This window comes from Symphodus melops (genome assembly GCF_947650265.1).
Source record: "Symphodus melops genome assembly, chromosome: 9".
Lineage (NCBI taxonomy): Eukaryota > Metazoa > Chordata > Actinopteri > Labriformes > Labridae > Symphodus > Symphodus melops.
The window spans coordinates 20,039,439-20,066,271 of NC_136699.1; the positions used below are offsets into that span (position 1 = coordinate 20,039,439).

The 26,833-nt window shown below is 41.9% G+C and overlaps 3 protein-coding genes across 3 annotated transcripts; 2 read left to right on the plus strand and 1 right to left on the minus strand.

Moving 5' to 3' along the window:
* Positions 1–507: 507 nt before the first annotated feature.
* Positions 508–3,687, plus strand: LOC306828922 (non-histone chromosomal protein HMG-14A-like). The gene is made up of 6 exons (XM_079351669.1): positions 508–661; positions 1,625–1,654; positions 1,837–1,866; positions 2,447–2,494; positions 2,601–2,714; positions 2,807–3,687. The coding sequence occupies exons 1-6, from the start codon at positions 647–649 to the stop codon at positions 2,852–2,854; spliced, it is 285 nt and encodes a 94-aa protein (XP_079207795.1). The 5' UTR covers positions 508–646; the 3' UTR covers positions 2,855–3,687.
* Positions 3,688–10,586: 6,899 nt separating this feature from the next.
* Positions 10,587–20,273, minus strand: tent5d (terminal nucleotidyltransferase 5D). The gene is made up of 4 exons (XM_079351670.1): positions 19,808–20,273; positions 18,502–18,745; positions 15,872–16,186; positions 10,587–15,503 (listed from the first exon to the last, which is right to left on the minus strand). The coding sequence occupies exons 2-4, from the start codon at positions 18,565–18,567 to the stop codon at positions 12,111–12,113; spliced, it is 3,774 nt and encodes a 1,257-aa protein (XP_079207796.1). The 5' UTR covers positions 18,568–18,745; positions 19,808–20,273; the 3' UTR covers positions 10,587–12,110.
* Positions 20,274–20,428: 155 nt separating this feature from the next.
* LOC306828919 (charged multivesicular body protein 1b-like) lies at positions 20,429–25,555 on the plus strand. The gene is made up of 8 exons (XM_079351666.1): positions 20,429–20,583; positions 21,291–21,388; positions 21,499–21,645; positions 22,390–22,458; positions 22,847–22,954; positions 23,046–23,089; positions 23,423–23,495; positions 24,762–25,555. Exons 1-8 carry the CDS (start codon positions 20,568–20,570, stop codon positions 24,807–24,809), a joined length of 603 nt encoding a protein of 200 aa, XP_079207792.1. The 5' UTR covers positions 20,429–20,567; the 3' UTR covers positions 24,810–25,555.
* Positions 25,556–26,833: the final 1,278 nt, after the last annotated feature.

Consider the following 26,833-nt stretch of genomic DNA (forward strand, 5'->3'; position numbering starts at 1 on the left):
CTTTGTGGGCCCCCTGCAGGCGTCTGGGGCAGACGACGCAGGCTTTTCCCTAAAGCGAATTTAGGAAAGCCGACTGACAAACAAAAAAATGTGTCGGAGAAGAGTGGGCGCCATATTGGACTGATACACTAAAGTGAATTTATGGTGTGATTGTTCCTTTTTTGCCCGTTGCATATGTCAGTCCTGGTTCAAGAACAGCCAGCATACGTGCGTGGCTTTCCACCGGGCCATGCCGCCTGCCACCTGCCGCCCGATTAACGGTGCATAAGGATTCATGGTGCGCCCTATTTCTTACAGTATTTTAACACATTGGCATGAAGGCAACATGTCCTCGAATGCAATCCTTTCATTCTTGCAGGCTTCCTCCCATCTCTCTTTGCAAGAAGCCATTCGCGCAGACCCCAGATCATCACCGGCTCCAAAATTCCAAGTGTTCTGCAGCCTAGAATGGCGTCACCTGATTGGCTGAGAGCCTATCAATCATGCCTTTAGCCGCACCCCTCCCCCATTCAACCACTCGCCTCTCTGTTCCAGTGTGTTTACTACACTGCCGAGCATAAGGGAGACACTCGTCTTCACATGCACTGAACCCACTAAGAAAAACAGTTTTTAGTTGAATTTGTAAGAAAACCTCCAAGAGATCAACATGCCCAAGAGAAAGGTACGTATTTTCAAAATAACAAAAATAGTTTAAAGAGATTCCGAGCTATTGATACAATGCAAACCGTTATAAAGACATCCCTATGAGACATTACTTAATTATAACGCAATGTATAAATGTTCTAGGTAGCTGGGAATTTTTGCGTATTTTCTATATATAATGTACATTTTTTGCGTGTTAGAATGAATATTTTCCCGCTCGGACACGGCCTATAAAATGCGTTTTCTTCGTTGAGCCGCTGTCCTTTGGGGAGTCAGAAGTCTTTTTCGGTCTCCATGCAGTTAAAGCACAAGCAGCAGCCATGCTTTGCAGCTCTTGTCCACCTTCGTCGCCGACCTACCGAGAACAAACGCTTCAATTATCGCCATTTCGCCACCAAACCGGCCCAAAGTGCAAGCAGAAAATGCTGTGGTGTCTTTACTTTGCATTTTGGCCGCAAAAACAAATATTCGCCTCCGCGTTTCCATAAAATTTTATATTTTCTCTCTTTGTTCATAGTCCCAAATGGCTGCTGTGGCGTGGCTCTGCAGCCAGATGGCGCGCGTGAGCCTTAGCAGGTCCCTCCCCCTTCTGAAAGACTCCCGCGCCAGCTTTCAAATCTGAGCTTCATGCATTGAATGAGAGAAAGAGATGGGGGAGTGAAAGGGAAAAGCAGGGCCTGGGCCCTCAAAAATATGGCTCCAGAGGCCCACATGGCTGAGCTCTCACAGCCTACTCCTGAAATCGTGCATCTGCCCTAAACTTCTAGGCAGTATTCCTTTAAAATGAGCTGTATTTGAAATACATTTTAGTTTTCACATGAAACTAAAAAGTTTTTTCAGCAGATTGGCAATTATTCATAATATGCCCCCAAAGCATTTAATAACTGTTTGTTAGTTACATAAGCACACCATGAAGCCTGATAATGCTCTTTCATTTATTTTTTGGTTTCTAACATGTCTTGTTTGTGTTTTTCTGTCTCAGGGAGGAGAAGGAGCAGAGAAGGAGGAGGTGGTAAGAAGGGGCATGGGAAGAAACAGCTTGCACATGTGATTAAAACTGTTTGTGAGACATGATGGGATTATCTGAAAGAAAGTACTTTAGTGTTGATTCAAATGTGTTTTCCCTTCAATACAATGCCAATCAATGTGGGAGAGAAAAAACTCTGTTAACAATCTGTGTCTTTTTTTTATCAGCCCAAGAGGAGATCTGTTCGGCTATCGACGGTAAGCAGAAACAAAAAAAGTTCTTTACGTGGACACGATCAGATGATAAGTAGGTTAAACATGATAGAAGTTTTAAATAAGTCCCACACTTCATTATTAAACAGTTTGCTGTGAGAGGAACAAATACAATTGCAGAAATCAATTATCCAGCTTGATTACATTCACCAATATTCTCTTTAAAAACTGTAAACATGTTAGTTTTAAATAATGATCCTCATTAAGTTGATCAGAATATAGAAGTAGTGCATTGTGTTCTGTTGAGGCTGACAGAGCCTACTAGAATCTAATGTATGGGCCTAACACCATAAGTTGAATCATTTAAAGAGTTATTACTGAGAACAAAGAGTAGGGAGGATACAACACCAGCTAATTGTTAAATAAAAAACTCTTCATCATGTGAACCTTCAAACTATTTATCAATTGAAATATGTTTCTAACAGGAAACCCTTTAGAGATAGATTCCTTAACAGCCATTTTAAAACTTCCATAAAAGAGCCAAGCCAGTCGAGTAGGTTGTTAAAAATGTTAACTTGAAATTATATTCACGTTTTTTCTCTCTCTCTCTTTTTTTTTATCACAGAAACCGACTCCACCCAGACCGGAACCAAAGGTCAAGAAGGCAGCAAAGGTCAGTTATTGTAGCTCTCATTATTTAGTTATTTGAACCAAAAAGCAGAAGACAAAGGCTGATTTGTGACGAGTTAACATCATGCTTCTTTTCTGGAATCTTGCAGAAAGAGAAGGCTGTGAACGATAAGAAGGAGGACAAGAAGACCAAGAAGGCGAAGGAGAACGCAGAGGCTAACGAGGAAAACCACTCTGAGAACGGAGATGCCAAGACCAACGAGGTACCAAAAATCTCCACAGCAGGAGAAGTTTGTTGTTATCAACTTAGTGCTGTCAAAGTTTTGACCTTGGTCTTTCTACTCTTTCCTTCCAGGTGGAGGCAGCCCCCGAGGAGGCCAAGGAGGAGGCCAAGTCCGAGTAGCACCACTGCCCAATCTTCCTCCTCCTTTACAATCCCTCCCCCCTCCCCCCCCCCCAACCAGCCAGCCAGCCCCCCCAAGTCTCTCACATGGTTTCCCTCCAAGGCGTATTGTTAACAGAGGAATATTTTTATCAATGATTTTATAAGTATCCGTACAGATTTTTAGCACAAAAAGCAAAGCTGATTATGGAGCGCCTTGCAGATTTGCAGTGGTCATATCAAGTGTCTGCAAGCAAGATGAAAACACTAAAATCTTTTTTAAATGGCATTTCATGATTGTTGAAGGCTTGTGTGGTGTAGAAAGTGCGTCCCTGCCGGATTGGCTATGTTGTGAGTTGTGTACTCCTGTGTTTTTTCCTCCTTCCCCGATCTTCCCCACTCTCCTCCCCTCTTCTCCCTCCACAGATTAGACCCCCCCTACAGTTCAGCCTTTATCCATGTTTTATTAATGGTTCAGCCATGTTAATGTGGGTGATTCTTTTAGACCTCTAAATGTGCAGTGAGTTCCCTTTGCTTCTGTCTCTTGTACTTTTTTTTTTTTTCATTGAAATCGTGTTTAAAAAAAGCGTGTTGAAGTGTGTTGTCCATAAGAAAGAGGAAGATGAACATGTGAAACATTCCGGGAACAGCGATTGCCTCCGACCTGTCTCCTCGACGACCCTGCGTGTAAAACAGCTCCTGCTCCATCCACGCTGTCATGTCGGCTTTTCTAAACACTGTTTTTTTTAAACAATTGAATTTGGAAACCTTCTCTGACAAATGCAGGTGTCTGGTCCCTCTCTTATGTTCTAAAATTCTCCTAATAAAAAGAAGTCCTGGGAATTTTCCTCGAATTTGTGTCTCCAGTTTGTTTCTTTAAATGATATATGATGGGTATAATTTGTGGCGGCACATAACCACAAATTATACAAAATTAAAATAAAAATGTAGGATTGAATTAATGTAGCTACAACCAGTTATCTTCAGTAATAGTCTTAGGGGTCACGCCTGAAAGTCCAGTTATCATTAAAGTTTTAAAGCTAAAACGTAGCATCTAGAACTTAAACTTAAGAGCCATAAAGCAGTCTGATTTTTTGTCCTGAACCAGGTTTCCAATGCAGTCAACTACATTTGAGAGCGTTTCTGGGCTATTAGCATGTATAGATTTTAGATCAGGCCTTCAATACACAGGTTGTATTCAATTGAAGGGATATAAACAGGACGCACACTGTTGCCATGGCCTCTGAGTAAATAAAACATGCCTATAATGTAATTTCAATGTAAACACATGCAGCAGGATAGATATTAAGGAAGACAATTTATCCTGCTTCTCTCTTTTATACCGCCAACATACCAAAGGTTGGCTCTTGTTAGCTGAGGATCAAACATTTTCCCTCATACAGTATCTGTTGCTGCTGATCTGAGCCATAGGTCAGGTTAGCTGAAAGTCAGCCCCTGTTAGGAGTGTGTCATATCAGGTGACTATTCCTTCCCCATTCTTTTTCAGCAACATAGCCTTTATAAATGCAGACATCCTTTGAATCACTTAAAAATCTGCCAGTTCATTGAACATTTATTACAGCCCTGAAGTGACAAAAGGCCTCTCTTTAAGTCTGCACCCAGCTTTCATAGCCTTCGCAAGTCAGAAGGAGGTTATAGAGCTCTGCTTTTTTTTTTTCTCCTATAGAGGCCTTTACCCTCTTAAGAGGGAGACAATCTACTCACCCAGCATCTTAGTTTCCCTGTAGGGCGTCAAACAGTCACATTTAACTCGTGGGGAACTCAAGCATGAGTGCTGTGACCCACATTTACCTCAGACAAAATATCAAAGATATTAGCAACATCCCATAAAGATAGCTCTATTTAAAGTATATGCACACAAAGCTGCATTTATCCTGTCATTGTGGGTGTCTTGCTGGAGCAGGCAGAAGAAAATGTATGTAGTCTATTAAGCAAACACAAAAAGAATGGACTACTTTTACTGAGCTTTGTGTGTCTGCCTTCGCCTCAAGCTCTGCTGCTCCCTAAGTCTGAATGTGTAGCCTGTGCATGTTTACAACACAAAACTTCACTTTGCTGTGGGTCATTAATAGCATGTGAACATATTTTGGATTCGTATTGCAAATGACCCCCGTGAAAAAGGGATCCAGTCAGATTTGATTAGCTGTAGGCCTAACTGACTTCAGACGACCTACTTTCTTAAATACTGCAGCCACCTTCAGTCTGCATTTCACAGCAGATCAGTCACTGTGTTTCTCACAGCGTGGGCACATATGGCGGGTTTCTCCTGCTATGTCGTGCAGCAGTTGGAGACTCTCTGACCTGCATTGTCATGGCCGAGGAACGGGCTCCATTTTGTCGATATTTTCTTGTTGCAACGCGTTGTTTCATCGCGCCACCGCAAGATGGCAGCATTGTAATAGATTTGTTTGGATAGACCTGGTAACTTCAGCTCCTTTTTTTTCAATCAACTGATCTGTCTTTAAAGTGTTTATATTTATCATTAGGCATATATTGGAATAACGGGCGCTACATTAAATCGTGGAAAAAGCATTTCAAACTCGCCAAAGTGAAACCCTCCATTGTCTTTAGTTCACATCCCTCTGGTAATTACCCTGTCTGCAACCTCCGTTTGATGCGCTTTCAATGGACCCTGTTTTTTTACCAGACGCTGTTTGAGGTCTTTTCAGCAGTGGTATGAGGGGGAAAATCGTATTGATCAAACATCAAGTCTCAGCCACTACTGTCTTTTATGTATTTTCCATGCCACCTTCTTTAATCTGTGCACTTGTTGTGATATCTCTCTGCTCCTCTCTACCTTCATCGATTCATCCGTCCACACTGTCTCCTGTGATCAGCCCTCTGACTCCTTCAAGGCTTTGATACTGATGCACAAACTCACTCAGACACACACCCGTTTCCCGGATATAGTGACATTAACGAGCTAATTACTCCAACATTATTTCATCTTTAAACTGTGCATGTTACTGCCCGAATTCCCTGTCTGTCTGCCTGTTTGACCATCTGCCAATCCGCCTGTCTGCGCCTCATCCTCTTCTGCCTTTATAGTGACGGGGGATTTGTGCCCCCAGTGTGCACTCCCATTCTGCCCTCTTATGGGTAATGATACGTCGACTACAGCCCCATTTCCCTTTTTAGACATGTGCTTATCCTATTTTGTCATCCCACGCACTTCCAGTGTCTGTCTCCTCCCTACACGCATCCATTCACAGCCGTCCGCCTCATTCTGCTCATGACGCCTCTCGCGCGCAGGAGCATGCGTGTGCATGTGTGTGTGTGCGTGCGTGCGTGTGTGCGTGCGTGAGTGAGTGTGTGTACGAGGAGGGGCGTGAGAGATGAGGATGACCTTTTATGAGGAAGTGATTTAAATGATGCACTGTCGTCACCCAGTGCATGTGGATGAGATTTTTTTGTGGAAAGAAATTACACTTTCACATGCTTACACTCACACAGATGCAATTATTATAGGAAAACACAGAGAAATACAAGAACGCACATGAGTTGCCAACAGATACACTTTAACATTTTGAGTGAAATAGTTTGGGACATATGTCCTCCCTCCAGACAGAGCCTTGTGATGCTCGAAATGAACAGATTTATAGGTTTTCTCGCTGCTCTTCTGTCTGGCTGACTTAAATTGTTTGTGTTAGACTCTCTTGTATGAGGCTGAGTGCTCTGCCGTGTGCAAGTGTGAGTGAATAGAAAGAGGCAGGGTGAGAAGGAGAGTAAGGGAAAGTGTCAGGTGGTGATGTGGGGAGGGGTTGGGGGTAAAGGAGGTAGAGGAAGTGGGGGTGGGGGGTCTAGATGCAGATGGGGATCTATTCTCTCCGCACACGCAGACAAGATGGAAATGAGTGGCCGTCTGTGACGTCAATCTAGACACACACACACAACGAGACACTCCCCTCCTCTAATAGTCCCATGCTACTACATGCTTCAGTGCAAACAGCAGCGCAGTGCCACGGATCACAGTCATAAACATCAGCACACACAAACAGCCCCCCCCCCCCATCAAATCCAAACACGAACACACAGCACACACAGACACGCAGATCTGAGTCTTATCTCTGGCCTGGCATATGATGTCAGGCTCTCTTATTCACACAGTGATAACTAGAAAAGCATTTCCATGCCATAAGCAGAATTAGTCACCAGAGAAAGGCAACCTTAAAGTTTTCTCTCTAAGACAAAAACAAGGCATCATAAGGCAGAGAGTCTGAATAATGTCTTGTAACAGCAATAAAAGCAAGTGGTAGTCCTCAGATCTTTTAATGTTTCACTATAGCCTACTAAATTCACCATTACTACCATGTTAAACACAACATGACAAGTCCTGTATTTATAATTGAAGTACGAGAAAAAGCATAATTTTGAGAATCCTTCTACACTTTAAAAACAAAGACCCCTGCTACTTTAGAGGATTATGACATGAATGGCGATGCAACACAGTTGGTCAAAAATAACTTCTTAATACACTCTTTAACCGGTTCAGTCAGAGGTCTGCCACACAGTTTTACAGTTGGAGATCATTTTCTCTTTAGGATGTTGAAGAGGATCATTTGTAATTCGGCCAACTAGACGTTTTTTTTCAAACATAAGAAAGTCTAGCGAGGAATCAACCACGTTTAATATAGTTCTTCGATATAAGATCAGCATGGCAGTGTCACGTAAAATCGCGATAAATAGTTGAAATAATTGAGCTATCAGATGAACAAATGATTCATATCAGAACCATAGATTGTTACATCTAGTAATGACCTGTTGATTAAAGCATTTATTAAATATATCAAAGTAGAATACACCCCTTAAAATGTAGCAAATTGGAACACCTTGATATTCAAGCTCTGCTAATCCCTTCCTATAAAACTGCAGGGGATCCATGAATCCAGTGTTACACCTCCATGAGCAGAGGGCTGAAATCTTCCAACTCGAAGTTTCTAGTATTGATTTATCAATAGATCCTACATTTCCCACAATGCATCAATAGAACAATTTTATTACAACCATTTACCTGGTTGACGTTGAAGTTTTTACAATTATAGACTTTCAATTTGTAACTCAGTCTTTTCTGAAAGAACAGAGGCTGAAATCATTTTCTGCAGGTTCTGTGAGAAGACATGAAAATCTTTAACTTTTCTGTTCAAAATGTTAAGACCACAATAACAATTGGCTGGACTGACAATTGTTCATCTCTCTCAGCTGTAAATCTGCCTGATTGATCAACTCTTATGCAAGGTTTTTGCTTCGTCACATGGCTAATATAATGAGCCATCATGCTGTGTTGAGTTTGCATAATTAACTAATTGAATGCTATAGAGACAAGGAAACAGGAGGCAGACACCAACACAAAACATGATAATCTACTCCCACCATTTTCTGTATCATAGCACAACTTGGTTTGTTGTCAAAGGCGTTTTAATAATGATCTTACATTTGAGCCTGGAAATAGCACAGGTGGGTTGAATTTGTGTGGAATAAAAGGTAACTTGAACAACAGGTACTGTTCCTCAAGGGTTTCTGATTTAGGTTCCATGCATGGCATGTATCTGGCAGGTTCGCCTTTAAGAAATCATCCATCCTTGTCACAGAGTCGTGACGACACTTCTATCTAGAGAATGAAAAACTATTTTTGAAACACTCCACACTGCCATCCCAATTTGGCTATTAAGGATGAATTGACGTATAAAGTAAGACTTCATCAATTTTCAATGTACATGTGCGTTTGTGTGTGTGTGTGTGTGTGTGTGTGTTTTTGTGGGCATGTGTGCCTGTGTCTGTTTGATGATACAGGACTGGAGCTGTGTGTGTGTTTGGGGTGGGAGGCATTAGAACTTAAGAGGCAGCAGCCACTTTTCTTGCCAATAGCTCTATTTCTTTAAGTAGAATGGTTTTCTTGGCTGTTTTTCATCCAGGTTTTTATCCTCTTGTACCCTCAGCTGAAAGGGGACTGAGTCATAGCAGTCAAGGAAGCAGGTGGGTGGGAGGAACACAGTGAGTGTGGGTGGTGGCTGAGTGGGGGGAGGAGGGAGAGGATGTGGGTGGTGTACAGGTTAAGGAGGGAGAGGTTGTAGTGAATGAAAAAAAAAATATGAATGGTGGATACTATGCGTTCATTTTATCACCTCATTTTCATCAGGGACAGTAATTTTGTATATATAGGATCATTAAAACTCCTGAAATGAAATGTGTGGGTTTTTTTTAAATTATTGTTAACTGCCATCCAATTATCACAGCTCTCACTTGAGATTTTAAATTAAACATGAATATACAGAAAGTTACAGAAGAATTAATTTGGACAAAAAGATGAGGAGACACTGGAATAAATTTTCTGGCAGCCATAATGAACTCAATTCACACTTACTTAAGCCTCTGCTTAGAGCAACTAGATGCATTTGTTTTCAGTACACTGGAAAGCATTGGCCAACAAACCATATATATTTTAACATTAAGCTATTAATAAAAAGCATCCTATAATTGTTTCCACACTGTATGTATATAAAGTAGAAATATCAAAAAGTCAAATCGAATGAATTGGTCAGGGCGTGGGTGATGTTCTTTTTTTGTCTCAGTGAGTTTCAAGCTATTTGTTGAGGGTGGATGGGTGGGCAGGCCATTAGGAGAATTAACGTGCATGCAGTTGTGTGTATGTGTGCACACACTCGTACATACTGTAAGCGTGTGTTCCAGCTCCAACATCACTGCTGTCGTCACTGCAGCCACCTCACAGTGACTCCCCTGTGACTGAAGGCCCTGACAACCTCCCACGCTCTCCCTATCCACTCCCTTGCTCCTCACTGCAACTCCCTCATCGCTTTATCTATAACCCACCCTCCCTACTCATTCTCTGTCCTTGGCTTTGTCTCCCCCTCAGCTCTATATTCTCATCCATCCATCTTTCCATGCACTGTCTTTCTCTTTTGTTTCACCCACCACCTTTTTCTTCTTCGCTCGTTTTCATCTCTCACCCCCTCATTTGGTGTGTGGGTCTTCCCTGTCTTCCGTCATGCTCTCTGCACCCATCTTGCTGCCTGTCTCTGTCTCTATGGAAACCCAGAGTGGACAAGAGTGGCTTAGCGGTCTGTGAGACGCTGATATGGACCCTATTAGATCACACGCTGTCTTTCTCTCACAGAGAGCCACACATTTTCAACATTGAGCACACAAGCAAAAACCGTGGAAATGTGTCATTTTCTCGAGCCACGACTTACCATAGGTGTGAAGTGGGAGGAGAGGGTGGAGGTGGTGATGGAATAAGAAGGGAACCCTTTTGTTTTATCATAATGTTGGTATTTTGAATTACTAGGTAACTTACACGTTTTCACAAGAATACACATCGACACGTGTACACACCCTCTGCCCCTCTCGTTTCAATCTCACACCTCACAAACCATATTCTCCTCAGATTATCACATTGTTGAGCATGCTGTGTTGCGTACAACGTGCGTCATTCTGGTCCAAACATATCCAAAGGACAGTGTATTTGTGATAAGAGGCCTCACACAGACAGAATTTCACAGCTTCTGGTCGCTCTCCTGGGCGCCATCATAATTTGACAGTCATGCTTAAGTGGATCATTGCAAGCGCAATCATGGAGAGTATACAGTACATAGCATCCTTTTTTTTGGGACGAGTAACAATGAATAATATAATAAATGAAACAAAAACAATGTTTTTTTTCTTCTCATAATGAGGGCTTTTTTTTTTTTTTTTTAAGAATTCAAAGTCTCTCAGATCACTTTTTTAGTGTGTCCTTTATTTTATCAAAATGTACATGAATAAACTACAACAAAGGACTACATTAAAGAAGACATCAAAATGGGCAGCAATAACAGGGGTCAAAAACTGAACACATACCCAACCCAGACCAAGGCCCACCCCGTTTACACCCCCAGTGCAGTGAGATAAAGACATGCCAATGATGTCTCACATTTAGGCACTTGATTTTCCCTACTGAACCATCTTTGGTCATAAGTTGCTGTTGCACGGCTTTGAACGAGGATCCAAACACGACTGAGGTGAATCTGAACTTGTTCCATTGATTCTGACTGGGTGAATTAGAGGATGTTGATTCATGCTAAGAGGAGTCACAGGAGTTGTAATGTTCTTCTTACGGTTTTGACAGATTTATCTGCATCTGCCATATTTAGAGATGACCCAAAGATGGTTATAACCTGACCACCTCCATAGAGTAAACGTTAGCATTAAACAAATCAACACTTGATGGTACAGTACTTCACGATTACAGAAGAGACTCCACAAGGGAACAGAATCAAGCACTACATCTGAACACAATCTACCTGAAAACAATTCAGTTTATCTGCACAAACAATACTGTCATCAATATGCTGTACAGTCTATTGCAAAGGCATTGTTGTTGGCATTTTACTGTAGGAACTAACCATTCTGATTATCACTGAGTTTTATCTTGGAAAGTCTTGCAAAAATAGATCAATTTTTATTAAATGATAAGCCTTTGCCTGACTTCAGGATGTTATTTATATATTTAGCTACTCATGCATTGTCTTACCTTATGTGCATATAGTATACTGTATGTATGTTTTCTTGTGTGTGTATTTGTGTGTATGTGTTGTGCATGCATGGGTATGTTCCAATGAAAGTAATGTATACACTGGTAGACTCGTATCCCTTCTTTTTTTCCAGAATACACCAATTTAGTAAAGGTTAAACAAAGTTACATTAAACTGTTAGAAGCATAGTAGTCACACAGTATTTGGCAGTGAGAGAACAGTCCTAAATTCCATGCACAATATTAACCACAGGCAAGGTCCACATTCAGAACAAACCCTTTAGAAACAACACAATAAGAACATGAACAGAGTATACGAGAATTCAAGACCCTGGAAGTGTGTTTGTGTATATACTGTATATATAAATGAGTGTGTGTTTGTTTATGAATACGTCTGTGGATGTGTGTGAATGTCAACAGCTCAGCTAGTTTCCAAACGAGATCAAAGGGCTATGACTCATGCAATGCGTACAGCATTTTCTGGAATTTGAACAATATCGGAAGAATTATTACTTACCACAAAGCCCAGATAATTACATATAATCATGTTGAAACCATAGAGGGTACTTGGGGAGTTTACTGTAAAACCCAATCATTCCCACCCCCATAGGTCTATTATAGACCGAACAGTTAATCCCTGGATTAGATTTCCATTCTCCAGCTCTTTCTTCATGGCAAGCACCTTGCTCCAAAGTGAGTTTTGTGTAATTAAGTGTGTTTGTATGTGTTTCAGACTAGTCCAGTCTGTGAGTGCAGGTGTAATGGGTAAGGTTGGTAAAGCAGAGTTGATCCTCCCTGGGGTATGTAGTAGCTGCAATAGCTGGGTTCTACTAAATAGGGAGCAGTGTGTTCTGCAAGATATGGGGCAGGCTGGTAGAAGCATGTCACATGGTCTGTGTTTGGGATAATGTTCTGTTCTCCTAGAACCTTCAGTGCCAGCACTGTGATCATGTTTAGTGTCTGACGCCTCTCATGACCCATCAGACACACAGTGCTGTCGTCAACCACGCGACGCAGTGTCATCAGGTATTGGTACTTGCTTCTTTCCTCTCCTATAAAGTGGTTCTTCAAGTAGGACAGGATCTTCCTCTGCTGCTCCTGCACATCAGGGAAATCAATAAAAAAGCGGGAGCACATGTAGCGCTCCAGGGTCTTTATCTGAGTTTCACTGGCAGGACGGTAGTCCCTGACTAGCAGGTTGCTGTATTTCAACAAGCCACCACCCCGAATTTCCTCAGGGTTCCGGGTAGCGATTAGGCGGTAGCGCAGGTGGTCCATGGCTGCCTCAAAGTCACCATACATGCTCTCTGCCAATACTTCTACAGCTGGGACTGAAGCTGATGCCTGTGGATTGTTGCTCTGTTCAGACAAGTTTGTGAGTACCTTAGGGGCCTCTTTGTTCTCAGGCATTGAGCTGGATACATGATCTGCTGGTGGAAGAGCCGATTCCTCTGGGCCTTCAGACTGAGAGTGAGGCAGCGCATGTGAGGTTGAGCTTGGGATTGTGATTGGAAAAGAAACAGGTTCTGCAACAGGAGACAAAGATGAGATGTAATCTTGTTCCTTTTTTTCTTCCATTTGTAGAAGAGGAATTCCTGGCTGAAGGGAGGTGTCTTTAATCAGTTCCTGGCTGTCTGTGCTCAGCATCAAAGGCTCTACGTCGGAAGATACCTGAGGTACAAAGTCGTCTGACTCTATTGGCGGAGTGAGGCAGAGGAGGGGAGGGCTAAGGCAGGGGGAAGGTGGGCTAAGACAGTGTGGAGGGGGGCTGTGGCTAAGCATTGGAGGGGTCAGGTAAGGAGGTGAGCTAAGGCAGGATGAGGTGGGGCTGACACTCAGGGGTGGAGAGTGAAAGCTAGTAGCAGGGCTGACAGTGTTCATCATTGGAGATGAGAAGCAGTGAGAGGGAGGGGTCAGACATTCGGGAGGGCTAGGGGGCAGGGGAGTGCAGTAGGGTGGGGAAAGACTGAGTACAGGAGGGGTAAGACAGGAAGCAGGAGGGGTGACACAGTGGGAAGAGGAGGATGGACTAAGTGTGGTCTCTTGAGGGTTGCCATTTGCCTGACTCAAGCTCAACTTTTTGGCATGTAGCTCTTTGTCTTCATCTTCATAACTGAGCTCAACTTCTGAGGTATGTACAGGTTCTTGAATGTTTGTCTCGAACATATCTGTGTGTGAAACTAATGAGTCCTCTGAGTCAGGAGGCCCTGATTGCTCAGATGCAGTGACAGTTTCTTTAGTGGAGGACTGGCATTGAAAATCAGAATCCATATTTCTAAATTGTTTCTCTTCTAAGCCCTGACTACTTGTCTCATTGGAATTTTCAGTGATTAACTGAGAGATTGGTGGCTCATGAGGTAAAGCAGAATTAGGATCAACTATGGGGAAGGAAATCATTTCAGAGGCAGACTCAGGAGCTAAGGTGAGGTCTAGATTTGCAGGTAGGTTACTTAAAGGTTTGGATTCAGGCCCAGGATTTATTTTATCAGACACATTGGTTGTTGGGGTCGTAGAGGGGTCTGAACTGGAGGTTACTGGCTTGGTGTTAAGGGCCATCTCAGGTTCAGGATCTAGACAGGACTCTGGAGGAGGATCAGAAAATTGATTGGGGAACGGAGTAAGGTAGCCCTTTCTACACATCCTCCGAGGAGGTTTTGGAGAGGAGTGTTTGAGTACTACCATGTGAGACAGACGTTCAGAGGTCTTACAAGAAGGAGAGGAGGAGGTCTTATTGTCAGAAACAAGGCTTGGTGGTGCAGGTAAAATATCCTGAGTATCTGGGAGACTGAGTTCATCACTTGTTTTCGGAGATTCATCTGAGTTACCTATGAGAGATGTGCTGTCAGTCTCCAGTGTATCCTGTGTGCCAGTAGGCTGTGTGTCGTGAGGTGTACAACTTATGGAAGAGGTGGGGCAGGAAAAATTGATACCCTCTGTATCTTCTACAGTTTTTGCTTGTAATGATGAAATCTCTTCTGTAATTTCAGTTATCCCTGGATCATTTCCCCTCTTGGTTTGCTCACATGTTTCGGTTTCAACTATGTTTTCATCTGTTAGCTGAGTTTCTTTCTTTGCGTGTAAAGCTGTGCTGGAGTCTTCGGTTGACACATGCAATGTTTGAGCTTCTTCATTGTTGCCCTGATCCTCAGTGAAACACTTAAAAAAGTCAATATTGTTCAATTTTGCAACATTTAGAGAATCTGTCTGGGTTTCATGTGAGTATTTCGGCAACTCAGCATGTACAATGTGCTCTGTGGGGGACTTCTGTTCATCGGGAGGTTCAGTGTGGTTTGACTGTTCTATAAGGACAGTAAGTTCCTGGGTGCTTGAATGTGGTGGCTGTTGGCCACCACAGGGCTGTGTATGCTTTGAGTGTTCTACCTTTGTTGAGCATTTGGTCTTTTCTGACATCTGTGGCTCATGTTCAAGGTCAGTCTGAGCTGGGGGTTGAGCTTCTTCAGAGGTTGGTTTCTTTTCTGTCAAAAGACTTTGAGATGTCTGGTCAGACAGGTTTGTCTCATTAATCTTTTCTCTGTGTTGTGGCGCTTCTTTCAGCTCTCCTGGTGTTTCCACTTTGTTGTCTTTTTCAACTTCGGACTGTTTTGTCAGGTTTGACTGTTTAGTTTGATGTGATATATCTATCTGGCAGTCCTTTTCATGCACCTTGTCTTTTTGAAGTGTTTGACTGGTCGTAGCCCCCTCCTTGCTGAGTAAGTCTCTACCAGTATCTATCTCTGTCGAGTTGACCTGTTGGAGAAGTGAGGGGGAGTCTTTACACTGATTCACTAAATGTGTGTCTGCAGTTTGGTCATCAAGATCAACAGTTATATTTTTGTTTTGTGACTCCTGCTGCATGTAGGACTCCAAGAGACGATCCAGAATGATCTGGAAGGAATCCACACTGAATTCAAACTGTCGCCTCAGCACGCTCACAAATTTGAGCTCCAGGTTTTTACCACTGTTATTTGAGAGTGAGATGAGACTCCAGCGGTCTTGCTCATTGAAGACCTTGACCATTTTCTGGACGTAGGCCTCCTTCATTGTGGCACTGCTGATCCGCTCTCTGTTGACCCCAGAAGGTAGGCAGTCCAGTAAGCACCCCAGCACGGACTCTTTAATCACCTGGAAGGAGAAAGGTCAACAAAATGACAGCTACAACAGCTGACTGAAATCTGAGTGCAAACAGTTCTGCTTTTATCACCAAACTTAATATTCTGGTGCGCTGGTGATTGAACTCTCCTGATCATTTTGATTTCTATTCAAACCAATATTATTGGATGAGTCAATTCAATGTTTCAAATGTTCAATATGAAATCATGGTAAGGATTATAAATAAAAGAATCAATGGATCAACTCCTCAGACATATAAGTGATGCATTACTGTGCTCTAAAAAAATACAGACAAGTGAATGCCTGTCATTTGCACCGATCACCAATGCTGAGCTGTTATTACAGTCTGCTCTCTCACAAATATTAAAAAGTAATCATACCTGGAACTCCTCCTGACAAGGCAACTCAACTCCAAAGATGATGTCCAGGTCCTTGCAGCTTGTTCCGCTGTCTCTGACAAGCACGTGGCTGGCTGTGGAGCCGTTCAGACGAACATCTCTTACTGTTATTCCCTGCTTCTGAAGCCTGGCCCGCACAGCTATGATTATGTCTCGGGGACGCAGCTCCAGTGTGGGAAAGTTCCCACGGCCGTGGATTGGAACAACCTCTGACAAAACCTGATGGAGAACCTCCACCTGCTCAGCATTCAGGCTGTGGAACCGCTGACTGGATTTGGTTTCAGACATACTGCTGCCCTGAAAAGGGGGGGAAGGAGGTAACAATGAGTGTTCATTCTAACTCCTCCCAAACAAAAAAATATATGCTCTCTCTCTCTCTCTCTCTATCACACACACACACACACACACACACACACAGCCACACAAGCAAGAACACTTAGCGCTCACTCATACTCCTATGCATGCTCCCTGCCAGTCTGCTGTCTGTAAGTCACAGTTTGGCTGACAGCTTTTCCACAATGCTAATGTAACTGCTGTGTTGACAAGATGACACATGGAGAGATACACATAGATGTACTCTGCATGAATGTTTACACTGCTCAACCAGATCACAGTAAATCAAAAGCATTTATCTGAAAGATATCACAGAATCTGAAGGTAGTTATAATATAAGACCGAAGACTTTCTGTGACAACACTTATCCACAAAACCTTAACCGATATATTCGACTTTTGTTAAAAATGTAACCAAATGATTGTGAACGTTTGATGGAAACAATAATGCACCTAAAGGCGGGCTAAATCTTTGTTTATTGATTGTTTCCACCAGAAGATTAAGGGTTAAGCTGAATGAGTCATCGCCAGCAGACTGCAATTATAACACCAACGTCACTAATTAAAGACGCACATCTGTTTTTGAGTCTGAGAGTGCAGCACATGTGTATACATTACACACAATGACTCTCCCGCACATTCAGAAGAGTGTAGCGCATGTAAGATTTTTAAAAACTACCATTAATAGAAATTAAGCAAAGTAAAACACAGACTGTTATGTTTGTTTGTTTCAAACATGTCTAATCTCACCGGCAGTTGCGCACTAATTCTTTGCATCAAGTCAATCAGACAGTTGAAGTCAATCATCAATCAAACTGCACAAACCAGATAAATCAGATAAAACAAGATAAAAGCCAATCAGAAGAGTTTCGGTTATGTGAGTGAGTGTGTGAATGCACAGAAATGTGTTTTCAGGGAGAGTGCGCTCGTATGAGTGTGCTTCATAGCAGCCCATTATGACCTATTGTTTGCTCAAATGAATGGATGTCACTCTGAGCTACAGCTGAATGTTACTGATTGCTGTGATTTGTCAATGCTAGCGAGGTAAATACTGTGATACTAATAAGCAGTAATGGGAAGCTTTCTCATCCAAGTTTTTCAGACCTTTTGAGTCCTTTATTCTGACACAACTGCAAACAATCTATCACAGAGATTCTTTATAAAATCTTTAATTCATGTTCAGCAAACATGTAAGAACTGCACTTTACTAAAGAGTGTCAGTAAAAGTTCAAAAGGCTACATTTCTGCTAACGAAAAAAAAAAAAAAAAACTGATGTGCTTACCAGAAGAAGACAATGAAGTAGGGTCTGAAACACAAAGTCCTAAAAAACTGCCATGGATGAGACATCTGTCTGCCTCCAACTATTAAGATGTGAAAGTCAAGATGCAAAAAAAAAAAAAGCAGTCCTCCAAGCAGGGTTGGTAAATAAAGCTCCAGATGTTGACAGTGAAGATACACAAAGAAACAATGTGTGCAGGAGGCAGAGAGGCACTGCAGGACTGTTTTCCAGCTACCCCCTGTATCTCCCCCTCCCCTATAGCACTCTTCTGCAAACTTGCAGCCTGAGTGACTCATCCAGGCGTATCGGCTCAGCTCACACATAATCTGTGCATGGCCATTGAAACCCCAACGAATCAAATCTTCTTGTATACACAGAACTAAATCTACAACATGCACAACCACTAATGCTCTGCAAACCAAACTCCAAAACATAGTCTTAAAAAAAAGAGTATTACAATAAGAAGAGTTGTCAATTGTTCTTCATAGAAAACTCTTGATAAGGAAAAATGTGTGTCCCTTACTTTACAGTGATCTCATGCATTATTATATGATACATAAGCTAAAAGTACAACTAAAATAAAAGGTAACAACTCATTATTGGATGTTGTTACAAGTCTAACATGGGTTACAGATAACTGCTGGATGTGCACCTTGACAACAATACAATTACATTTTTCACCAAACAAAATAGCTAACAATTAGAGGTTGTGGTTTTCCCTCTCTGCATTTTAACAGTCCATTACGCACTTTAATTTAGTGGAAGACATCCAGAGCCGTGCTGCTCTCACACTAATCACCTAACCGCGCACGCGCTCACTCTTGAGATAACAGGTGAGGTCAATTAATCGCAATTAAGTGCCAGGCGGAATCGAGGAAAGATGTCACTTAACTCTGAATAATATTTTTTAAAACACATCACATAACCTATCTCTATTGGCACTCCATGCAAACTCACAAAAGTGAAATAAACCTAACTTTACTGAGTGGTGGCGTCTTACCTGTTGCTGTAGTATCTGAGGGAGCTCCTCGCTCCTGCCTTTACAGAAGAACTCAACCTTGAGCATCCACCGAGTTCCAGGTCCAGTGAGTCTGGGTCTCTATTTCGGAGGCTTGATTTTCTTCTGATGTCCCTATACCCACTCCGGTTAGACTCGGTGCTGATACTCTGTTCCTTGTTAAGGCATATGAGGCTAGGAGTTGCACGCGGGTTCATTCGGGCGCTGTCCAGGAGCTCGCATGGTGCTGAAATGAAGACGGGAATGAGTCCTCGCTCTCTTGTTTTCTCCTCCGGCCGCCCGGAGCGTAACGCAGTTTCCATAGCGACCTGCCGTCATTCAGTTATGACTGGGAAGTGTGTGTGTGTGTCTCTGTGTGCACAACAGTCACTGATCACAACAATGGTGGCAGGGTTGTGTGTGTGGGGTTGTCAAATACTATAGCCTAAATGTTTTTAAAATCACTTCACAAGCTGAACGTACAACTTAAAGAATGGACCTATGTGCTTCAACCTTAACATGGTTGCTGAATAGAGTATCCTACTTTATAGACTCGTAGCCTTGTAGGACTATAGAATTAAAGTGAGGCTGAATGAAAACAACACTTAAAATAAACTTTTTTCTGTGTTCGTGTATTTACCACATGAATTTCCAAACAATGAGTGAACTAACAATATCATACACGATGTTACTTCGTGGCTGTGTCTTGATTGATGTCACGACTAGTGTGTTTGGGGTGATGCCCTCAAACCTCATAGAGAAAAAAATCTGGAATATCCCACTCTTAGCCTTAGCCAGAAACTAATACCCTAGTCAAATGATCTTTTTTTTTTTTTTAAATAAAACACTTCTGATTCGCCTCTAATCTCACACGTCATTTAGCCTTCCTAGTGCTGTGTCCATACCGAGTATCAGCAGCTACAGTAGCCTATGAGTCATCCATGCTTCTCCCATCCGCCTGACCCAGCCGCGTTAATCTCCCCAACCCCAGACCCCTTCAACCGGCCATTGTACGCACGCATGCACGCTCACACGCACATATACATAGAAGAACCATGTCTCCTCGTCCCCATGACAATTGATGATCTTGTTGGTGTATTAGTTGCCGTCCGTTTCTTTTCTTTAACACCAGCATGCCTCCACCCTTGTATGTTTCCATCAGCTGACGCCCCAGCCTGGAATACCACTTAGCCTACTCCACACAAAACTTCAAAAAAAGATCTTCAATTACGCTAATGCACCAGGAATTACCCAAAGGAGAGAAGAAGAAAGCGTTAAAGCATGCGGATAGTACAAAAGGTCAATTTACCCCTTCACCAAAAAAGCACAAATGACGTCACTAGACGTGTACCACAACCGACTGATACAGGGTACAAACTATTTTTAGCCTGGATGGGACTTGTCTGCTTTGGACACGCGTGCCCGTCCACTCATCAAACAGCCGTGACGTAGGAGGCGCGAGCACGCCATGCAAAATCGTGACCGTGTGACGACGACGAAAATGTAGTCGAACCGAGTGTGCGCAAAGACAAGGGCACGTCAAGATAGTTCACTGAACGCAGACAATGCAGATGTATGGGACTCACAATAACTACGAACCTATAGCTTAGGAACACAAAAAAAATACATTACACAGACCTACTCGCCATTCTCATATCATGTAACGTAATTTCAACCAACTTTCTAGATTTCAAAAAACACAATAAAGAAGGAGAATTCATTTGTAGTGAGCGTTGCTCCATCGTCACTAGGCTCCTCATACGTAAGACGAGGGGCGGGTATAATGGTCCATCACTTTTTCCCTGGCCTAGTATTATGTGCTACAACTACAGAGTGTAAATATTAACGTTAAAATTGAATGACACAACCACGACTTCAAATCTTCCAAACGCCGTTCAAGCAAAATCGGAAGTACGCACGCTGTAATACTCTTGTCTCACGCCAGTGGCGAATTTATGCTAGGCTGAAGAAATCAAAACATACAACTCCGGGCGACAAGTGAGTGGCTGGATGCCACCTTGTATGTTCACATCTCGGCAGACAATTTGTAGCATAAAGAGACCTTCATCATGCCGAACATGGAGAGTATCCTTTTCTGTGCTGTCTCATAAAAAGCTACATAACGGTGTATACGGTTGCCTAGCAATAGCAGTTGTTAGCTGCAGTGTAATATAAGCTAGATTTGGTTTCATTTATGATATTTATTATACACTCATCAATTTAACAATGAGAAAGAATAATGTTTGGCTTGTTGAATAAACAACTTGAGTGCATTTGGTCACATTGTCACATCACATTGTTACAATATATCTTCTGGATCTGAATAGAGCTGGGCGATATGACCTCAAATCAATATCACGATAAATCGAACATATGACCTTGATTACAATTAATGAACGATTATTTCTGTTTTCTGTCCTCGTTGTTCACTGACATGGTCTCTAATGTAAATATGCTCAACTATTAAAGCTGGGATATTTATTACTTGCATTTATTGCAAACAGTTTTCAGCAGTGTTTACATTTGACTCCTTTTTGTTCAGCGTCTTCTTCCCTAAAGACAAAATGTGTCCAAACGACCTTCGCTTTCGTCAAGTTACACAGTCACATCACTCTGCCCTGACAAAAATAAGATTACATTGGTTAGAGGTTCTGAATGTCGTTCTCGATTAAATTTAGATTGATTGCCCAGCCCTAATTTAAATAGGTCATCACTTTTTATTTCACTAGCCTACATTTCTTTTTTATTTATAACCATCATGTGAATGAACCATCCTTATACTGGCCTTGCAGAACAACTGTTCAACCTCAAGTTTGCTGCTAAAGAGCTACAACGCAATTCCAAGAAATGTGACAAAGAGGAAAAGGCTGAAAAAGCAAAAGTGAAGCAGGTGTGTTTGTTAAAATGCAGATAGCAACCAAGGTCCAGGGACAAGCTGGTTCACATTGCAGCTATAGTCGGTGTCCGGTTTGTGTATGTAATGTTTACTTTTTCTCTCAGGCTATCCAGAAGGGAAACATGGAGGCAGCAAGGATCCATGCAGAGAATGCCATCCGTCAGAAGCATCAGTCCCTTAACTTTTTGAGGATGAGCGCACGTGTGGACGCTGTGGCTTCAAGGGTCCAGACTGCTGTGACCATGAATCAGGTTCTGATTACAGGTTCATGGTTTGAAGACGTCTTGTGTTGCTTATTGATGTGACCAAATGCAGGTCATTTTAACAAGGTGGCTAAAACAAAAACCTCACAGCAGTCAGATATCCAGTTTTTAAGATATCTTTTCATTTACATTTGACAGATATTTTTTGAGCAGAACAAATGTGCAGAGTTATTTTTTATACTGCTGGCTTTGTTGAGAAGTTTACTCTATGTACCTCTATGGTATACAAATAAAGACTGTTTGACGTGTTTCCATGATGCTTTGACACTCTGCAGCTCTTCAACCTCTGACAAAAGATGTTGATTATATCATTTCATGTGCTTCAGACACTATGCCTATGGCTCCTTGCTCGTGTGAGAGTGAAAGCTTCTTTCAGTTGATTCACTGTAAGGTGCTTCATTACAGAGAATACAACTAAATAATCTCTATAGAATCAGTTTCCCAGTGTCAGAGAAAGTCCCAGAAAAAAAGACTAAATTGAAAGTGAGGCTGTTCTTGAAAAGTTTATGAAGTACAAGCGATAGTGATAGTGTCTGGTTAAAGAAGTACAAGTGACACCTAGTGGAAAAATAAGCATACAGCACTTTAATCTGAATTTGGAATTTGCAACTTGCCTCTCTTACTTCAAACACTCAATTCTTCCTTTAACTCGGGGAATCTTAGACCAGAAATAAATAACAACTAAAGCTTCAACATTTGTTTATTTTATTTTTATTTATTTTTTATGTTGAGGTATCTAAATCCATGTCTGGAGTGGTCAAGTCCATGGACGCTACACTGAAAAGCATGAACTTGGAGAAGGTAAAAATCTCACCTTTATACATTTCACAGATAGAGACTGAGAAAGGATGTTGAGGGCTGTTGTCTTTTTTCTATCTCAATCTATCTTATAACCTCGTAAAAAATGTTAACTCAAGACATTTCACAAAAAGAGCAGGCCCAGATCATACATAACATTTAAAGGGAAAACTGCCTGAAATCAGGTAGCTCACTTCGAGCAGACTCATGTTGACTGTCATCTGCTGAAACTGTGTTCGGCTTGAATATGTGATTAATGGAGATGGAGAGACAGACAGAGACAAACGAAGCAGCTGTAACAACAATAAAAGAAGAAAGGCTGTGTATTAGCAGTAACAACAAAGTGTTAAATGAGACCGATCACTCTGATATTATCTCCCTTTCTCAACAGATCTCTGCATTAATGGACAAGTTTGAAAACCAGTTTGAAACTCTTGATGTGCAGACTGCTCAGATGGAAGACACAATGAGTAACACCACCACTCTGACAACACCTCAGGTATCCTTAGCGGTCCTCTTACAACAAACCTGTGGCTCCTTGTGAAACCTGTGTGTACTTCATCTTTTCTTATTTCTTGGTCGGTCCCCAGAATGACGTAGACATACTCATGCGCGAGATGGCCGATGAAGCAGGGTAAGTATGGCTCATTTGAAAAAATAGAAATGCAAACAAACAGACAAACAGTAGAAAAGAGAAGCATCACAGAGGGGAAAAAAATCAGTACCGACTTGTCAAAATCAAGAGAATATCCTTTAAAATGAGTCAAAGCTTAATGTCCCTTTTTTAATCCAACCTTTGGATCGTGTCTCTTAAAAGTTAACAAGGTTTAAGATTAAAGGTACGACTTGAAGAAGCTGTGTTTAGAGTGATTTATTTTTGAATATCCTCCAGTCTCCTGCTTGTTCTTTAAGAGCTCGGCAGCCAAGCAGAAATCACAGTTCTTTGTTTTTTTCTTCCTTGTTTTAGGTTGGATCTTAACCTGGAGCTCCCCTCAGGCCACACTTCGTCACTGGCTTCATCTGTGGCTTCAACAGAGCAGGTTACACACCCACGCTTAGCTTAATGCGTTTGCTATTTTTGGTGATTTACTTCCCAGAACAGAAGGCGGATATCGTCCTTACCGTCTTTTGCAGTGTCTTTGGTAAAATAGTGTTGCCCACATTCCAGTTTAAAGGGATACACCTTTTCACCATGAGGGAAAATTTGAAGATTTCAACAGAATCTTGCCAAAGCAGCAGCTTGTTGAACAAACGTGTGATATCCGGCTCCTCCCACTCATGTCTGCATGTTTTGTTTCGCAGCAATAACATCTCAATAACATGCCATGAAGGTCTTTTCTGAGCTACATTAAAAAGTGTGTCATTCCTAATTTTAATCTGACACTTTAGCTTTCTTACACCTTACAGCTCCCAGCATCATCCAACTTAAATGGAAACCAATAGTAAATCAGTTTCACGTCTCATGGAGAAGTTAAAGTGTGGACCATTCAGAAGTTCTCTGACAGTATATACCTTCACATTTTGAGTAGCTCCAAAACCTCCATGTCCATAACCAGATTAAAACAAAATCAAACTGACTTCTTTTTGCTCTCGCTGCATTATTTGTTCTTTGATTTAGATCATTTTAACAGCTCATGTTTCATTGTTTATTGCTATCACGAAATGATTTAAGTTTTTTGACAATCTGAAAGCTCAACATGTTCAAAACAATAACTCTATCACCAAAAAGGCCTAAAAGACGAAGCCTCTTGGTGGAGCAGCAGAACTTAATGACAAGTGAGAGTGTTACACAAAGCTGTGTATTCAGCCTTTTTTTTTTTCAAGGAGAATAACGACTGTTAGGAATAATGTGATGGACAGCGGAAAAGGCGGATTTTGCGTATTCAAAATGTTTGGATATGTTTCCCATTATGACAACTCGGCAGTGGAATTTATTGTAACCAACATAAGTCAAGCTCACCACAGACGTTGTTTGTGAAGGGCATAACTGAAGACATTTAATCCTTTACCTTTCAAGCCAACGAGGGGTGATTGATACCCCTGGAAGAATCACTTTAAGTCCTATTCCTCAAGCTGTCCAATTGATAAATGTTTTTTCTTACATAAAGCCCTTTCTAAATCAAAGAGGGTTTAGGATTTTCTAGGATTATTTCAAGCTTATTGCCACTAATACTATAATAAAAGAAAGTTCTTTGTGGTTTTGAAACTGACTCTGAGAAGGAAATACTCGCCTTACAATACTGAACTACATGCTGAACTAATGTAATTCTATGTTTCCTCTTACTCTATTCTTGTGCTGTCAACAGGATGAGCTTTCCCAGAGGCTGTCCAGACTGCGAGACCAGGTGTCATAGCAGTGTAGAAAATGACAATTTCATGAGGAGGGACACGAGGAGGAGAAGCAAGAAGGGATGAAGTTAAAAACTGAAGAATAAACAAAAAGTGCCATTTGCCTGCAAGCTGTGTCCCCTCCTGTGTGTTCCTGTTTGTTGAAATAAAGAAATGGCCGAGAAAGACTGGAAACAGGATATTAACCTGATACTAACTGCAACTGAATGGAGACGACCCACAACGATGTAATTTGCACATCCATACTTTATGTATTCTGCTTATTTATGAAAAAACCTTCAAGTGTTAACCTCTGGACATGTTACTCACCTCTTTTTGTGAGAAAAGTGTTGTGAAAAAAACGATAGGGTTCTGTTTGTTTGCTTTTACCTCACTCACAACTAGTTTTACACTATGTATAAAATGCAAAGAGTATATATTTATGTATTGATTACAGAATGACTGACTTGCTAAGAGCATGCTTGTAACGGTGTTATGTCCCATGTGCGTGACTGAGGATGTGGAGACCTCTAGTGTTGTTAACCTGCTGTTTATGTTTTCTCCATTTTTTTGCTTTAGTGTCGAAACTTCTTTTTTTATGGTCCCCTCCAAAAATATGGCACTGTGCAAAAGTTGGCTTTGAGTATGCTTTCAAGACAGCAGGTATGTTTAAGGTTTTTTGTTGTTGTTGCATGTAGCAGTTACCAGTCTGAAGGCTCACCACACACCTATATGCAAAGACGCAGTCAATAAAAGCGTACAACATGTTCTACTTGTCTGATTCTACTTTGTCTCTGTCTCACTTTGTTTGAACAAACTGTGCATCCCTGCATGCCGTTCTCTCCCTCTGTTTTCCATATCACCCCTCCTCTCGCTCTCCTCCAACAGGGAACAGATGAAAGGTCAAAGGTGTCACCTGTAGAGGAAGCCGCCCTCTGCCGCTCGCATGCCAGTGCCTCATTTCACACGCGCGCGCACACAGTTCACCAAGTCCCAGGGGATGGGCAGGACTCAGCTGGGAGCCATTACAGGTGCTGTCTAAGCATACACACATATCCATACATGAGCATAGCCACAGCTCCATGGCTGATGTGAGTCTTCCAGAGTGACACTCAGCCACCTCTGACCCTTTTTGTGTCCTTCCTAATCATCATCAGCACACACTTAACTACCTTCACAATCATCATCATTGCCTCAAGACTGACACAAGACTCTGTTTGGACTAAGACGCACATACTTCAAGTTCTCAAAAAACACTGACCCCAGTGATCCAACAGATGTCAGTCATTTCTGCCAAGAGTTAGATCACCTGAAATTAAAATTCCATATCCCTGTGCTGTCTGAGCCACAAAATCTATTTATTAAGCTTAGTTTTCAAACTGTTTTAAACCTTTGGTGGCCATCTATTTAAGTATGATTAAAGCTGAGAGTCTTTCATGGTCTATTCCACCCTCGGCTCTCTTCCTCTCAACATGTGCAAGGATGCTTCTTCCAGATGTGCAGGCTCCTGTATGAGCACTACACGTATGCATGTGCAAGGTGTTGATGCCTAACTTTATTTCTCCCCTCCTAAAGGAGTGGTAGTCGTTGACAGGTAAGTATCCGGTGAGCCGGTGGTCCTGTCCCCGAGTTCAATGTGTCTGCTTCAGTACAGGAGGGGAGAGCTGCTGAGAGCCACACACGCTGGCTTGATGAAAGATCTCTAATTACAACAAGGGGAATTGGTTTGTATTCTTCATGAGTCATACACAGGATATGAGACAGTATGTCCAGACAGCCAGTCATGAGCTCAGCAGAGAGTGAGATTCAGCAGGAAAAGAGGCATGTTGCTAAAGCCCAACGTTTTGTCTTTGAAATTAAAATTGAAAGTAAACATTACAAGTCATTTCTCAGTACTCTAGAAACAACTTTGTTTATTTTCTTTTCTTGGTTGATGTTGACAGGGGCCATACACAACAAAACTGTTGGGCATAAGTTAGCTATAAAGCTAATTTACGCCCGTGGTCCCTGAGCAGCTAGAGCTAAACTTTACAAACTGAGTATCACAATA

Coding starts and splice junctions, on each gene's coding strand:
- tent5d (XM_079351670.1), bottom strand. CDS start 18,567: ATGCTCAAGGTTGAGTTCTTCTGTAAAGGCAGGAGCGAGGAGCTCCCT. Junction 16,187..18,501: donor CTCAGATACTACAGCAACAG/GTAAGACGCCAC, acceptor CCCCCTTTTCAG/GGCAGCAGTATGTCTGAAAC. Junction 15,504..15,871: donor CTTGTCAGGAGGAGTTCCAG/GTATGATTACTT, acceptor TTCTCCTTCCAG/GTGATTAAAGAGTCCGTGCT.
- LOC306828919 (XM_079351666.1), top strand. Junction 21,389..21,498: donor AAAAAGCAAAAGTGAAGCAG/GTGTGTTTGTTA, acceptor TTTTTCTCTCAG/GCTATCCAGAAGGGAAACAT. Junction 22,955..23,045: donor CCACTCTGACAACACCTCAG/GTATCCTTAGCG, acceptor GTCGGTCCCCAG/AATGACGTAGACATACTCAT.
- LOC306828922 (XM_079351669.1), top strand. Junction 1,867..2,446: donor GATCTGTTCGGCTATCGACG/GTAAGCAGAAAC, acceptor TTTTTATCACAG/AAACCGACTCCACCCAGACC. Junction 2,715..2,806: donor GAGATGCCAAGACCAACGAG/GTACCAAAAATC, acceptor CTTTCCTTCCAG/GTGGAGGCAGCCCCCGAGGA.